Source organism: Arvicanthis niloticus, chromosome 16 (genome assembly GCF_011762505.2).
Source record: "Arvicanthis niloticus isolate mArvNil1 chromosome 16, mArvNil1.pat.X, whole genome shotgun sequence".
In the NCBI taxonomy this organism is placed as follows: domain Eukaryota; kingdom Metazoa; phylum Chordata; class Mammalia; order Rodentia; family Muridae; genus Arvicanthis; species Arvicanthis niloticus.
In genome coordinates this window covers 58757056-58772016 of record NC_047673.1, presented here as the reverse complement: position 1 = coordinate 58772016, position 14961 = coordinate 58757056, and the positions used below count along the sequence as shown (strand labels likewise).

General features: G+C 53.1%; 2 protein-coding genes across 3 annotated transcripts in view; both read left to right on the top strand.

The window, feature by feature from the left end:
- The first annotated feature begins 560 nt into the window (after window positions 1-560).
- Window positions 561-3948, top strand: Cist1 (colon, intestine and stomach enriched 1). The gene is made up of 4 exons (XM_034519931.2): window positions 561-690; window positions 2293-2856; window positions 3606-3766; window positions 3874-3948. The coding sequence occupies exons 1-4, from the start codon at window positions 603-605 to the stop codon at window positions 3919-3921; spliced, it is 861 nt and encodes a 286-aa protein (XP_034375822.1). The 5' UTR covers window positions 561-602; the 3' UTR covers window positions 3922-3948.
- Window positions 3949-4097: 149 nt separating this feature from the next.
- Pde4c (phosphodiesterase 4C) overlaps window positions 4098-14961 on the top strand; it is a 29661-nt gene continuing 18797 nt past the window's right edge. For both annotated transcript variants that reach the window (XM_076914285.1, XM_076914284.1), the window contains exons 1-3: window positions 4098-5736; window positions 5999-6051; window positions 8886-9091. In XM_076914285.1, coding sequence (XP_076770400.1) covers window positions 6010-6051; window positions 8886-9091 — 248 coding nt within the window. In that variant the 5' untranslated portion in view covers window positions 4098-5736; window positions 5999-6009. The remainder of the gene's footprint in view (window positions 5737-5998; window positions 6052-8885; window positions 9092-14961) is intronic.

Sequence of the window (14961 nt, the reverse complement as noted above, 5' to 3'; positions counted from 1 at the left end):
CAGCACTTCGGAGGCAGAGGCAGGCGGATTTCTGAGTTCGAGGCCAGCCTGGTTTACAGAGTGAGTTCCAGGACAGCCAGGGCTACACAGAGAAACAAAAACAAAAAGCCCAAAGATAATCAATAAAACGTGAGAACCTACCCGGCAGGGACCAGCCCACTTTGACTTCCTTAGCCTGCTTGTACGCGGGAGTACCGGAGTACCTCCTTTCGAAATCTATAAGGTTCTGCATCCACGGTGCTGTGAGGTGCTAGGCCTACCTGAGAAGGCATTTCCACCTAGGTGAGCCAAAGGGAGAGACAGGAGGGCATCCTCAACACCCACTTAGAGACATGGGTATTCAAGTTTGGGGCAGCCATAGAAGGTTTATCCCCGGGTATCTGGGGAGAGGGGACACCAGTGTTCTGAGGCAATGTTAGAAGTGTCAGGAGTACAGTCCGGCCCCGTGCTGAGGAGGCACTGGGGTGCTATGGAGGAAGGGGGGGACGGGAACCCCAGAGCTCCGTGCAGTCCGCGATTTCTGCGGTCCGCCAGCAGGGGCCGCGCGTGGGCGAGGCGCTGCCAACCCGAGCGCGCACCTGCAGCCTGGGCCGACCGCAGGAATGGCGGGCTTCCGGCTACTGTCCCTGGCGCTGGCTCTGCTGCTGCTCGCCAGACCCAGCGACTCTTCGGTCATCCTTGCATGCACAGGTAGGCTGGTGGAGGGAAAGGACATGGCTCCGGGGGAGAGTGGGGCTGGAACTCTTCAAACCCTTCTCTCCCCTTCCCTCCCAGACACAGTGGGGTTGGTAGCAACTTTTTAGGGTCACCTAGCTGAGTGGCTTCCGGGATACTTCAGGAGTTTCTAGCACCGTCTTGCCCCATCCAGAAAGTGGTGAGGTCCTACACACTCCCCCAGTCGTCGGAAGAGCCAGGGATCAGGGCTCACTTTCTCTTCATTCACTACCCCCGTTTCCTTTAGGAGTTCATGGTGCTGGACTTAATTCCTTCCAGCTACTTCTTTAGACAGTTGAATTTGTTAGAGATGGCGGTTTTATTCCAAAAGTCCCATAGTTATCCTTGGAAGCCCAGGCAGGCTCCAGCCTGTGGACGACCCTATTAGGGACAATGACACAGATCCTCACTGAAACCTCCATCTCAGAAACTGAGGGAAAGTTCAGTGCCAGGCACACTGCCGAAACACCTCTAATTTCCGTGTGTGTGTGTGTGTGTGTGTGTGTGTGTGTGTGTGTGTGTGTATGTGTGTGTAGACTGGGTTTCTCTGTGTAGCTCTGGCTGTAGATCAGGCTGGCCTTACCTCCCGTGTGCAAGACTAAAGGCGTGAGTCAACCTCTACTCTCTGTCTAACTTTCCAGAAAATCGTGAGAACCTATTTGGTGCTAGGTACTTAGTAGGACTGGAGACTCTTTTATCATTTAAAACCTTCATTAGCTCCTGGTTAATAAAGTCCTGGTTTGGCTTGGGGTCCATTATAGCATCCAAGTGGACTTCACTTCCTCAGGTATTTCTCATTGTGTGGACTCAGCGTCCGTAGTTTCCTTTGCCACAGGGCCTGGGAGACTGGGGTGTGTGTGGGAGGGGTCCGCTCAGCGCCCCCTTCCAACACCTAAATGTTATCTCCTCATATCTGCTGTGTGGGCTGAGACATGGGCGGAACAGAGCAGCTGCTGCGGCTTGTGCCCGGCATACCTGGGTGGAGCCACCTGGATCTGGAAGGAAGTCATGGTAGGAGAGAGAGCAGGAACTATTTTCACAGCCTCTGAACGTCTCCAGGATGGGGGGGGGGGGGAGGGAAGGGGAGGTACAGCCGGAGGGATGGTGTGTGTCAGAGAACTGAATCCTGGTGTTGGTAAAGGTGAGGCGTGGCTCAGTGGTAGAGGGTGTGGGCAGCATTTGGGGGCAGAGTACAAGTCCTAGTTTAGGTCAGGACTTCCCAGTTCTCGGGGTTCTAGAAAGTTCTGGATTGGGAGGTGGTGCCTGCACCTGAGGGACAGAGTTGAGTAATGCTTCAACTTTCTGCGACTGTTTCCCCTTCTGTAAAGCAGAAGTCAGTGATTGAGTTGTAAGAGGTGACACTCCAGAGCCCAGCTTTGTGGAGTCAGGCAGGCTTGCATTAGGTGGGTCAGGGCACTTGCAAGTTGAACTCAGAGCGCTCATGTTTAGCCACAGATAAGAATGCAAGGCCTTGGCATGCTGCCTAGGAGCTGAGATTGAATCTTGAGCAGCGTTCCAGCCTAGGCTGCCCATTCCTAAGCTTCACAGACACACATCCACAACTTGTTTTTTTTCCAGGTGTTGCTTTTACACTATTCTGGGAGAGCATACTCATAGTGGACTCCTTAGATCCAAGGACAAGCTCTGCCCCCACCTCCTTAAGTCCAGAGACAACCCCTGAGCCCACCACTCCAAGACCAGAGGAGACAATCCCTGAGCCCACCACTCCAAGACCAGAGGAGACAACCCCTGAGCCCACCACTCCAAGGCCAGAGACAACCCCTGAGCCCACCACTCCAAGGCCAGAGACAACCCCTGAGCCCACCACTCCAAGGCCAGAGACAACCCCTGAGCCCACCACTCCAAGACCAGAGGAGACAACCCCTGAGCCCACCACTCCAAGACCAGAGGAGACAACCCCTGAGCCCACCACTCCAAGACCAGAGACAACTCCTGAGTCTACCCCCACAATTCTGGAAACAACTCCAGACTCCACAGCTCCGAACCCAGGCTCAGCCTCCCCAGAGCCAGAGACAGCCTCTCTCCCCAGCTCTGGGTTCCCCAGTTCCGAGCAGACCACCACATCCCAGTCCACGAACTTGGCTCCACAAGGGTCACCCACTGCATCCAGCCCAGGCCTGAGTGAGTGTAAAGATCGGGTGTAGTTGGCTGAAATCTGACAGCAGTTCTGGAACCAGTCAGAAGGGGGCAACACAGACCGGGAAGTGTGCGGGCTGGCCTGAGCCACCCGCCATCAAAGCCTTACTGCTGTCTGTGGCTAGTGTGTGCTGACTCCTGAGGACAGTCATGTGCAAGAAAAGGTTCTATTATCTAGTTGTCGCTGTGTGTGGTGGCCCAGTGCTCTGTTCCTAACACTGTGAGGAGGAGGTAGGAGCATGGCCTCAAGTTTGAGACCAACCAAGGCCACACGGTGGGTTCCTGTCTTTTAAAAGAAAATCAAGCAGGGTAATAGTGGTTCGTTTGGCACTCAGGCAGAGGCAGGCGGATCTCTGAGTTCCAGGACAGCCAGGGCCAGAAACCCTGTCTCGAAAAATTTAAAAAAAGAGAGGGAACAGAAGGAGGAAGGTAAGAAGAGGAAGAGGGTAGGAAGAGGAGGAGAAGGGCAAAAAGAGGAGGAGGGCAAGAAGAGGAGGAAGGTAAGAAGAGAAAAAGGAAGGAAGAAAAGAAGGAGAGAATGAAAAATCCGTATGAAATTATATACTTGTTTATAAACAACATAGACTCTGGAGTGCCTCAAGTGCTGGAGCCCTGCCTAGAATCCCCCAGTGAGGGGCAGGGGGCGTGGCTCAGGGGTGGAGCTCCTGCCTAGGATCCCCCAGTGAGGGGCTGGGGCATAGCTGTGGCCAGGGCTAACGCCTTCCTCTTCCCAGATGCAGGCAGCCTCTGGATTCCCACATCACACAGGAACCCTGGTGTGGTGATTGCTGTGTGTCTGCTAGTGTCTGTCTTACTCATTGGCTCTGTGTTCATCGCTGTGAGACATTATAATCGAGATGTGCCAGCTTTTCATAATCTGGATACAGTATCCATGGTGAGATGGGTACAGGCAGGGTTGGGGCTGCCGACTTCCCAGTAGACATCCCTCTGCAGTAGAACCCTGTGGTGCTTAATGCTAATCCATGCGTGTTCCTCTTCTAGGGCAGTGTGAGCCAGAGGCTGCCATTCGCTGAGCGCCTACAGTCGTGACTCTGAGAGGCCTAGAGATATGGTGGAGGTGACACCTGGAAAAAACAGTGTCTGGAATCCCCCCCCCCATCCTGACCCCCTAGGGATCAGTGGCAAGGAGGACAGCTGGAGCACAGGAGTTTCAGGCCAGTTTGGCCCACACATCTAGTATCCAACTCAGAAATTAAATCAACCCAGGTGTCCACTCCTGTCACCCCTGCACTTGGGAGGTAGAGACAGGAGGATCATGTGTTCAAGTCCACCCTCAGCTACATAGGGGATAGCCTGGGTTATAAGAGACTCTATCTTTTTAAAAAATGGGGGGCGGTTGCTGAAGAGATGGTTCAAAGGTTAAAGCACTGGCTGCTTTTCAGGGGACCAGGGCTCTGTTTCCAGCACCCACGCGGAAGCTCACAACCGTCAGTAACTCCAGTCCCAGGGGAGCTGCTGGCCTCTTGACCTCTGCAGTCACCAGGTTCACAGGTGATACACAGACATACACGCAGGCAAAATACATTTAAAAATAAACTAAATAAATATAAGGTAACTAACTAAAGTCCTTACGATTCATAGCCGCTTCCTGAGTCAAAGGTTCAGTGCCTCTGTGCCTTCAGCCGGAGGCACACTGTGGACCCTGTGTCTGCTTTCAGGAGGGATGACAATCAGAGGATGTCATTTCAGTGTCAGAGGGCAGGGCTGCCATCTTCACCCCCCAGGACTTGTGTGACCCAGTGTCCTGGCAGGACAGAGGCTGCTCTCTAAGGAACTGGATGACCTACCCTAATGGGAGGCAGCCTGGGGAAAGCCACAAGCCCACCCAGTGTGAGCAAAGGCCCTGTGGTATGAGAGGCTTGGGCTTATTTCCCATTGAAGACATGGAGGCCTAACTGGCTATGAAGGGCAGAGGGGACTTCTGACTGCTGGAAGGAGCTGAGTTCTCCAGCAAGCTTCAAGACCTTGGGGCAGGAGGTACCAAATGGCCTGGGTAGAGGGCAGGGGAGGAAGGAGTCTCAGCTCCTCCACACACACCCTGCTCTCTGCCCCTCCCTCAGTGGCTCAGGCTCCAGGCTGGGGACCCTCCAGACAGCCTGGGGACCCTCCAGAGGCTTTTCCAAGATGCTACTGGTGTCTCCAGCAGAGGATGAGATGACACATTCTTCAGTACGGGTGGGGGGTCTCCCTAACTGCTGTGATGTTTGACAACAGATTGAAGAGACCTCCACCCCCACAGCAGGCCACGCTCCGATGACCTCTGGAGTAGGTGCTGAGCAGGTTCCTGGCCAGTCTGCAGGGTGGGGATTGTAGGGTGAAACATTAACTTGCTTCACAGCCACAGACTGGAGTGGCCTCGAGATCCCCTTGGCCCACCCAAACCACATTCCGTCTTCCAGTCCCAGCTCTCTGGCTTTCCCACTTCTGACTGAAGCTCTAAGGTGGGTATGGTTTGACCAGAGAAGGTCATCAACTGCCTGGAGCAGCACAGCATAGTGGAATAGCTTTCCTAAAGCCTTGAAGTGCCTTGATTGGTACCCCAAAATACTAAGGTGACACTTCAGTCTCAGGCTATTTCTGTCAGGTGTAAACACATTAACAATTAAACCTTCTGCCTGGCCATTCACCTGTTCCCTCCCTCCCACTCGGCCCTGTTTTGGTCACACATTTGGACACACATACCTCCCTGCCCTTGTGGTCACCCTGCCCTTGCCCCTCCCCCAGTCCTGTGGGTACCTCCTGGCTCAGGTTCAGTCTGGTGCTCAGTTAAAGGGCCCAGCTGGGAGTGGGACAGGACCTGGGGAAGGTCACAGAGAAGCACAGATTCCCACAAGGCAGCTTGAAGTGAGTACCTCTGGGAAACTGGGGTCTTAGAAACTCCACAAAGCACCAGAGTCCTGCTGGGAGCTAAATGGCTCTCCCAGGTGACCTGGACCCAGGGTTTTAGTCCTTAAGGCTGACCTGGGTAGGGAGCGAGGGTGGGGTCTGGGTCCCTGCAGCAACCTCTCCAGGCAGCTGACTTTCCTGCCTTGCTCTGGGCTCTGGGACTGGGGTGTGTCAGGCAACTGGCTGGGACCTGGTTTCAATGATCCCTCCATCATCACAGAAACTTGCACCATGAGGCGGAGTGGCACTGCCCTGTCCTTCCTGTTGACTGAGGTGAGTAGCCTAGGACTGGGCTCAGTGCAGGAACCGGGGCCTGAGGTCCCTGCTCTGAAAAGGCCAGAGATGCCCAACATGAGTGCACAGGGGAAACTGAGGAACACTGAGGCTCCCGTAGCCCAGTGCTTGAATGCAAGATAGTTTTCACTCATTTAAAAAGTAATTTTAAGATTTATTTATTTATTTATTTATTTTATATGAGTTCACTGTCACTGTCTTCAGACACACCAAAAGAGGACATTGAATCCCAGTACAGATGGTTATAAGCCACCATGTGGTTGCTGGGAATTGAACTCAGGACCTCTGGAAGAGCAGCCAGTGCTCTTAGCTGCTGAGCCATCTCTCCAGCCCTAAAAATATTTTTATTATTTTGTGTATTGGGATTCTGCCTGAATGGTTTGTCTGTGTACCACATGGGTTCAGGGCCCACTTAGACCAAGAGAGGGCAATAGATGCCTTAAAACTGGAATTACAGATAACTGTGATGTCAGTGCTGGGAACAGAACCCTGTAACCACTGAGCCATCTCTCCAGACCTTTCCACCTTCGTTTGTTTTAGATTAACGGTTCCTCTGTGTGTGCCTCTCTCTGTCTCTGTGTGTGTGTGACAGAGAGAGAGAGAGAGAGAGAGAGAGAGAGAGAGAGAGAGAGAGAGAGGGTTTCTTTCAGTGTGACAGGATCTCATGTAGCCCAGGCTAGTCTCAAACTTTCAATGCAACCAAATATGACCTTAACCTAATCCCTGTGCCTCCACCCCACCTCCTGAGTTCTAGAACCCAAAGCCGAGGGCTCTTGCTGTTTGTGTGCTGCTGGGGATGGAGTCCTGGGCTCTGTGCTAGGCAAGGAGGGTGAGCAGGTGTGAAATGCTTGGGGCGCATGCCCAGGCTCTGGCCAGTTTCTGAGAAAGAGCTAGAAGGAGGTGGGGGAGCACAAGGCTTTCTGTGGAACTGGCAGTCCCAGCTAGGCTGACAGGCTGGGCAGCTGCTGGGAAAACAGTCTTTGAAGTTAGTTAAATGACCTATTTACTTTCAAGATAGACTCTCATTATGTAGCAGCCCTGGCTGGCCTGGAACTTGCTGGGTAGATCAGGCTTCCCTCAAACTCACCACCATCCACCTGCTTTGGAATCACTGAGGATTGGTCTTACGTTGTCACGCCCAGCCCCTTTTAAACGATCACATTTATTTAGTTATTGAGTGGTGGTGGTGAGGTGCCTTGGTGTGGGCTGTGGGGGTCAGAGGACAATTTGTGGGACTCCGCTCTCTCCTTTCACTGTGTGGGACGTCGGGATGAAAGTCAGGTCGTAAGGGTCAGTGTCAAACACCTTTACCCACTGAGCCATCTCTGTAGACGTTTCCTACCTTCTAATTTAATGTTTAAATTATAGTTTACTTGTGTACTTTAGTGTCTGTGCATCAATGCAGATGCCAGAGAACAGCTTGCAGGAATCTGTTTACTCCTATTATAAGAGTAACGGGGGTGGGGTGGGGATGGGGATGAACTCAAGTTGCTAGAATTGGTGGCAGTCTGCTCCTTCATCTGCTAAGCTATCTCACGGGTCCATATTTTCCAACCTAAAACATTCTTAAAATAAAGCTGAGTGGTGGTGGCAAATCCCTACGAGCACTCTGGAGGCAGAGGCAGGTGGATTTCTGAGTTCAAGGCCAGCCTGGTCTACAGAGTGAGTTCCAGGACAGCCAGGGCTACACAGAGAAACCCTGTTTTGAAACAAAAGCAAAGAAATAAAATAATATTCCCAGAATAAAATACTAAAACTGAGTCCTGCTCCCAGGCCCTCCCCTGAGCCCGCCCCAGCCCACCCCCACTCTTCTACCCCCCAACCTTCACCCCCCCCAATCCTCTCTTTTCTATGCCCCCTCCCGTTAGCCATGCCCCGGGCTTTCCCGCGTGGCCCCGCTGCAGACTTTCCTTTCACCCCGACCTCAGGTTCTCGGCTGAGACTAAAGGCAGTCATAGGAATCAGACCAGGACCTAGAGCAGAGTTTCTCAGGCTTAGCTGCTATCTTGTCTCGCCCCTTTTCACCTATGGATATGCTCTGGTCCTCAGGCTATGGTCTTGGGCCTCAGTATCCCTGCTTACTCTTCTGATGCTGGAGATAGACTTTTACGAAGTTCAGGAAAGCTGAGCCGCCTTCTGCTCCCCACCAACCGCACTCAGCCCAGAGGCTCCTATTTGTGCCGCTCGCGGCGGTCAGCACTGGACAGCTCCCGGATTCCCTTCCAGTCCCCAGCCCAGAGGAGGCTGGGGTGTGGCTCCTGGCTCCCAGGGCCCTGTGTTCAAATCTCAACACCTAGTGACCATTAGTGAGGAACAAGTTGTAGTCCTAACACCACGAACGAAGAAGAAAAAAAAAAAAAAAAAGCTTTGCTGTGTCAGGGTGTGGTGATACCCAGGGTGCCTCCAGACCAGCTCAGAGAAGGGGAGGCAATGGGGGGGAAGGATTAAAAAATAATAAAGAAAAAAAAGATAAAATAAAAATGTGGGGTTGACGAGATGGCTCAGCAAGTGCCAATCTGACGAATTTAATACAGGGGGTCGGAGTGGGGGTGGGACACAGACTGGAAGGATAGTTGTCCTCTGACCTCTGCTTGTGTGACCTCTGACTGTAGCATGTATATGCTCCCACGCAAATAAACTGATTTTTAAAAATGCAACAAAGCCATGACACCCACGTACACCCCAGTCCCACCCACGTGAATTGCTGCCCCGACCATAGGGAAGCCAGGCTGGTGAGAAACTGTGACGCTCAGGGTTCCCTAGTGACACGCGTGCAGAGGGAGCTTGTTTATGACTTCCTGCTGTCTCCTCAGCGAGCCCGGGAGCCAGTGGATTCTGGAGTGGCCCCTGTCAGCCCCCTAGGTGGGGGTGTGATCCTGAGACGGTTCTCAGGGACCCTGCTGCTGCCTCCATTGTCCAGCCGCCTGGGGTCCTCTGGGGAGGCGGAGCCTGCTGACCACGTGGTTTTCACCATCGGAACTCGAGGGACAGAGAGAAGCCAGGGCTCCTCTCAGAGCAGGTGAGGACAGGGAGCAGAATGCATATGCCGCCGGAGTCTCTGCACTTAGTTCTGGAAAGTAGGGGGTAGGTAACTGCTCCTGGTCACCCTGTGCTGAGAAAGAAGAGTCAGCCACATTCAGGCTGACCACAGAAGTCACACAGGGTGTGACAGAGAATCAAGTGCCTAGCAGGTGGAGCAGCATATGCCAGAGCAGTTTGTCTCGAAGGCCCAGAGAGACAGGCAGGGGACAGACTTCACACGACATCATGGGGCATATTGGCATTTTTTTTTTTTTAAATTTCCAAGGCAGACGGTGGTTGCTCAGGTCTGTATTTTGGCACTTACGAGACTGAGGCAGGAAAATGAGTTCCAGTTTGGCCTACAGAGCAAACAGTCTTAAAAAAAAAAAAAGCTCTGGGCCAGCAAAATGGCTCAGTGGATAAAGGTGCTTGCCACCAAGTCTGACAGTCTGAGTTCAATCCCCAGGACCCACATGGTGGAGGGGAGAACCAGTCTTCATAAGTTGTCTCTCCTTTACCCATATGAATTAGCACATGTGCCCTGCTCCATGCACATAATAAATAAATAAAAATTTCTTTACCTAAAAATTTAAAACCCCATCTTGATTAGGGTTTCTATTGCTGTGACAAAACACTATGACCAAAAGTGAGTTGGGGAGAAAAGAATTTTTTAAAAGATTTATTAATTTATTTTATATACACTGTAGCTGTCTTCAGACACACCAGAAGAGGGCATCAGATCCCATTACAGATGGTTGTGAGTCACCATGTGGTTGCCGGGAATTGAACTCAGGACTTTTAGGAAAAGCAGTTGGCAGTCTTAACCACTGAGCAGTCTCTCCAGCCTAGGAGAAGAGATTTTATTTAGCTTACATATCCACACTGCTGTTCATCACTGAAGGAGGCCAGAAACTCACACAGGGCAGGAAGCTGGAGGCAGGAGTTCTGATGCAGAGGCCATGAAGGAATCCTGCTTACTGGGTTGTGACCCATGGCTTGCTCAGCCTGCTTTCTTATAGAACCCAGGACCACCAGCCCAGGGATGGCCCCACCCACAGTGGACTGGCCCTCCTCCATCATTCACTAATTGAAAAAAATGGCCACAGGCTTGCCTACAGCCCAGTCTTACGGAGGCATTCCTTTGAGGTTCCCTCATTTCTGTAAATAACTGTAACTGTAAATAACTAAATAACTGTAGTGTGTATGTCCAGTAGGCATGAGACTCGCTCGGACAGAATCACTATAGGGCTGGGGTTGCAGTTCTGTTGATAAAGTGCTTGTTTAACATGTATGAAGTCCTGGGTCCTGTCCCCAGCACCATAAAAACAGGTGTGCTGATACTTGGGGGCTAGGGGTGGGTGGGCAGGAGGATCAGAGTTCAAGACCAGCCTTACTTCAGGGTCTGTGGGCTAGAAGTGATGGTCAAGTCATGGTGGAAACAGGTCCAGGAGGAGGCTCGGCAGAGGTGGGAGATCTGGTGTGTGAACCAAGATGGGAGCTCTGCCTGTCATGGAGGATCCCAGTGAGAGTGGAGGTGTCAGGGCGATTTCATGGCTCTGAGGGTCACATGTAGTAGCTGATGTTTGCAAAGGGACCATGCTTAACCCTCCCCCCCAAGCTAGAAGGTAGGGGTCTGGGGCTGACAAAGTGACAGCTGAAACCTTCAAGAGAGCGGGGTGGTGGTGCGTGCCTGTAATCCCAGCACTGGGGAAGCAGAGGCAGGAGGATGGCTGCAAGTTTGAGGACAATGTGGTCTATGGAGTGAGTTCCAGGCCAGTCTGACTTACAAAGTGAGGCCCTGTGTTAGTCACTGTTCCGTTGTTGTGACAAGACACCATGAGTAAGGCAATGTATAAAAGAGAGCCTTTAATGTGGGGCTTATGGTCCACGCCATCACGGTGGGGAGCATGGCGGCAGGCAGGCAGGCAAGCATGGCACTGGAGCAGTAGCTGAGAACTCACATCTGATCCTGAAGCAGGAGGCAGAGAGAGAGAGAAAGACTGGACCTGTGGCCTGGGCTTTTGAGACTTCAAAGCCACCACAGTGGCTCACCTCCTACATGGTGACATGTCCTGATTGCCACACCTCCTAATCTTTCTCAAGCAGTTCCACCAACTGGGGACTAAGCACTTGGTCAAGAACGTGAGCCTATGGGGGCCATCCAAACCACCACAGACCCTGTCTTAAAACCAAGGAGAGGAGGAGGGGGAGGGGCACAGAGAGGGGGAGGGGGAGAGAGTGCGCCAGCAAGCTAGCACAGGAGAAGAAAGGTTCTCCTTCTTTCATCATGTGGGTTTCCGGGACCAAGCTCAGGTTGTCACACTTGGTGGCAAGTAAGTGCCTGCATGGACTAAGCCATCATGTCTTCAGCAGGGGTGGGGTGGGGGATGGGGGGGGATAGGGACAGTGCTTGGGCTAGCTTCCATGTCTCACACCCTCATAACAGTTCCTTCCCAGCACAGTGCCCTCAGGGGACTTTCACCAGGCCTGAGACATGGCACTGCCACAGCCATCTCCTCCCTCTCCCGGCCCGCGGATGCTGTCCACGCACTTAGCGCTTGTACTAATTAAGATGAAAGATGTCCTCACCGCTCTGACACTCTCCGGGAAATTCCTCTTGAGACTAGGAGGGGTGCTGAATGGGAACCCGACTTTTCTAGAACTGGGAGGAAGAGACAAGCTGGAGGTTTGGACAGCAATCGTGGTTGCCGGGTGGAGCCCTGGGGTGTTTTGGGACCAATGATATCATGCGCCGTGGGGAGGGTCTGAGCATCCAGGAGGCTATAAAGACCCGGAGCTGTCTGCAGTATCCTGCTGGCCGCCCTGAGCTCACAGGCAAGGTGGGTCTTTACTCTAGCTTTTTAAGCCCATGGGGTGGGGACATTCTTAGAGGCCTCAGCACCGCAGGGAAGCTCCTGCGAAGTGACTGACTTTCCTTCTGTCCCCAGCTCTTGAGATTCCTGGCCTGTGACTTTGTGTGCACATGCATAGGCCAGCAATACTCTCAATTTCGTCGTCTTTCTAGAACCCCTCTTCTGACCCGCTGGGGCTGGACCTTCCAGCCTGCCTCTCTGGGTGTGCCTGCCCTGTGCCTTCAGGGTCCAGACCTTGAATCTAGGCTTGTTCAGGTGCTTGGAGCGTTGGTGACTGGTGGGCGCAGCCTCAGGTCTGATATTCCCGCCTGGCTTCTGCACTGCGGAGAGGGCAGCTCTGTGGGGTGGAGAACCCTTCCCCCACCCCGCCCTGTACACTGGTGCTCCAGGGGTCACCCACTGTCTCTCTCTCCATTTCCTTGTCGTCGGGGGCAGCTCATGGAGACCCAGCTTGTCAGCCGCGCAGGAGTCCCCCGACCTCCGAAGCACCTGTGGGGGCAGCCACAGCGCCCCATCCGCATCCAACGGCGCTTCCACTCGGACCCGGAGCGCCCCGATCGGCCCGCGCCAGTAAAGTCCCGGCGCTCGTGGCCCAGCTCCTTTCACCGCCGGTAGGTGACGGGGCGGGGCCTGGCTGAGAAGGCGGGGCCTGTTTGAGAGGGGACACTTACACAAATGGTAAGGGCCACCATTTGCAAGGTGAGGAAAGCAGTCTAGCTGCTTGCAGAAAGTGTGCGTATCTTGAAGGAAATGGATGAGGCCTGTCTGGAGAGGGTGTGTCTGTGGTGGTTGGGACTAGGTGTCACGTGAGGAAGGGACATATTGGGGGCGGAAAGGTCCTGGCCCTTAAGAAGACAGGGTGGGTATGGGAGCCGGGACGTGGTAAGGCCTAATTGGGCATGGTCTGCAGGGGGCCGAGGTCCCATGGAGAAGGAAGGGTACATGGATTGCATGTAGAAGCATACTGATCTCTGGGGAGTTGTGACAGGGGCGGAGCCTGAGGTTTGTGGGCGGGGCTAGTGATGAGCAGCGCATATTGGGCAGAGGAGTGTCCTGGCTCTTCTGCAGGAGGGGCAGGGCGCGGTCTGAAGGTGATTGTGCTTAGTTTGGTGGGCTGTGGGGACTGGGTTGTCTGTGGGGGGCAGGAACTATCAAAGGCTGGACTGAGCTGGGCACTCTGGTGCTGGAATGGTGGGTGTGGAAGGGTCAGGGTTACCACTGAGGACTGTGTGGGGAGCTTTTGGTATTAGGAGTGCATCTTGGAGGTAGAGCTATGTCTAGGCGAAGGGGCCTTTGTAGTGGGTGGCAGTAAATTGTTTCTTGTGGATCCGAGTGACTTGGGTGCTTGGTGTCATGGGGTCCTGGTATGTGTGGCATCTTCAGGCAACAGTCTGAACAGTGCCTCAACCATAGACTGAGAAGCCCGGTGCTAGTCTCCAGTCATCTGTGTCGCTGTGGTCTCCACTGCAGTTTGTCACAAGCAGTGTGTAAAGAATGAGTTTCCTTTTGGGTGGTCAAGGATGTGTCGGCAGCTGAGTTGGGCTGTCCTTGCCTGTCCTCTGCTGGGCTTCAGTGGGGAGGGCTGCTCTGGAATGTTCCAAGGTGTCTGGGAGGTCTTGAAGATCCTTTCTAGCATCTAAGGCCTTGGGCTGCAGGAGAGGCCCAGAGCCCTAGTGCTGGGAAGCAGGCTGCCCACGGCCTGCTACTTGGCCCAGCTTGAGAGCCAGAACCAGGCCAGTTCTTATATTTAAGGAGACTTGGGGAAGCCAATGGTGGCTTAAGTCTTTGCTCTCAACACTCAGGAGGCAGAGGCGGGGGATCTCTGGAAGCCAGTCTCCTCTTCTTACAGAGTTCCGGGGCAACCTGATCTACACAGAGAGACCTTTGGGTTAGAAGAGAAGGGAAAGGAGGGTGAGGATGTGGGCATAACATCTTCACAGTCTATTTTAATAGGCACCAACCTCTCCTCTAGCCCACCACTCAGCAGAGGTGGAAGAGAAAAGTGATTAGGACACGAGGGAAGTGGACCTGTTTAGAAATATTTCTTTGGGGGAAGCTCAATCTTTGTTGTCAGGATATCAGTCAGCAGCTCAGTCCCTTAGCAAACACCAAATATGAGCCAGCAGCTGCAGTTCAATCCTGAAGAAACCGTAAGCCTAGCCAACCAGCCAGAGGCCTTGGACGTGTCAAGAAGCTGCAGGAACCCCAGGAGAAGTTCTTTGGTGAGTTTCTGCCTGGCGTCACCACTAGCCGGGCTCAGCAATGCGATGTAAGGTGGAATGTGTGTTTTTAGTGAGTAGCCAGGCTGAGCAAAACAAACCAACGCTCAACTCCTACTGTCTGTGGGGTCATATTTTTATTCATTCATCACATGTCATTTCACGGGTCTGCTACAGCAAAATATACTTTCACATGTGTGCCCCAGCAAAACATCATTTGACATAACTGACTTCCCACTATGAGATGTGCTCTTTTAAGGAGTGACAACCTGATATCCTGCCCCACCCATCTAATTAAAAAGTATTAAGATAAATAAATTATAAAGAAGAAAGGAGGGGAACTGAAACTGTGGTTGTGGTGATTGGCGGATGCTCACCCACCATGCCTGAAGCCCTGGGTTCCATACGCAGAGCATCCCAGCACTATGGAGCTGGAGGTAGGAGCATCGGGTGTTCAAGGTCATTGGTAGTAGCATAGCAAGTTTGAGGCCAGCCTGGGCTTCCTGAAGCTGTCTAAGAAGGAAAAAGAAAGGCGTGGGGTTCTTGGCCTCTGCCTCTAGGACCGTGGGAGTGATAAGGGACCAAAGAGACCCCACTGCAGTGAGGCGGTGTCCCTAGGCTCAGTGTGTGCCTGGGCAGGGAAGGGTGTCTCCAGCTATGGCTCTGTCCCTAGGGACAGGCACAGTCACCCAGGAGATAAAGGTAGCCTTGGGTGGGTCTGGGAACACCCTCCCAGAGTTGAAGTGTAGCCCAGGGGACCTAGACTACATCACTTC

Excerpts from the sequence above, each read along its gene's own strand:
- Cist1 (XM_034519931.2), top strand. The coding sequence starts at position 603 with ATGGCGGGCTTCCGGCTACTGTCCCTGGCGCTGGCTCTGCTGCTGCTC. Across the intron at positions 691-2,292 it reads GGTCATCCTTGCATGCACAG|GTGTTGCTTTTACACTATTC; the intron begins GTAGGCTGGTGG and ends TTTTTTTTCCAG. Across the intron at positions 3,767-3,873 it reads ATCTGGATACAGTATCCATG|GGCAGTGTGAGCCAGAGGCT; the intron begins GTGAGATGGGTA and ends TTCCTCTTCTAG.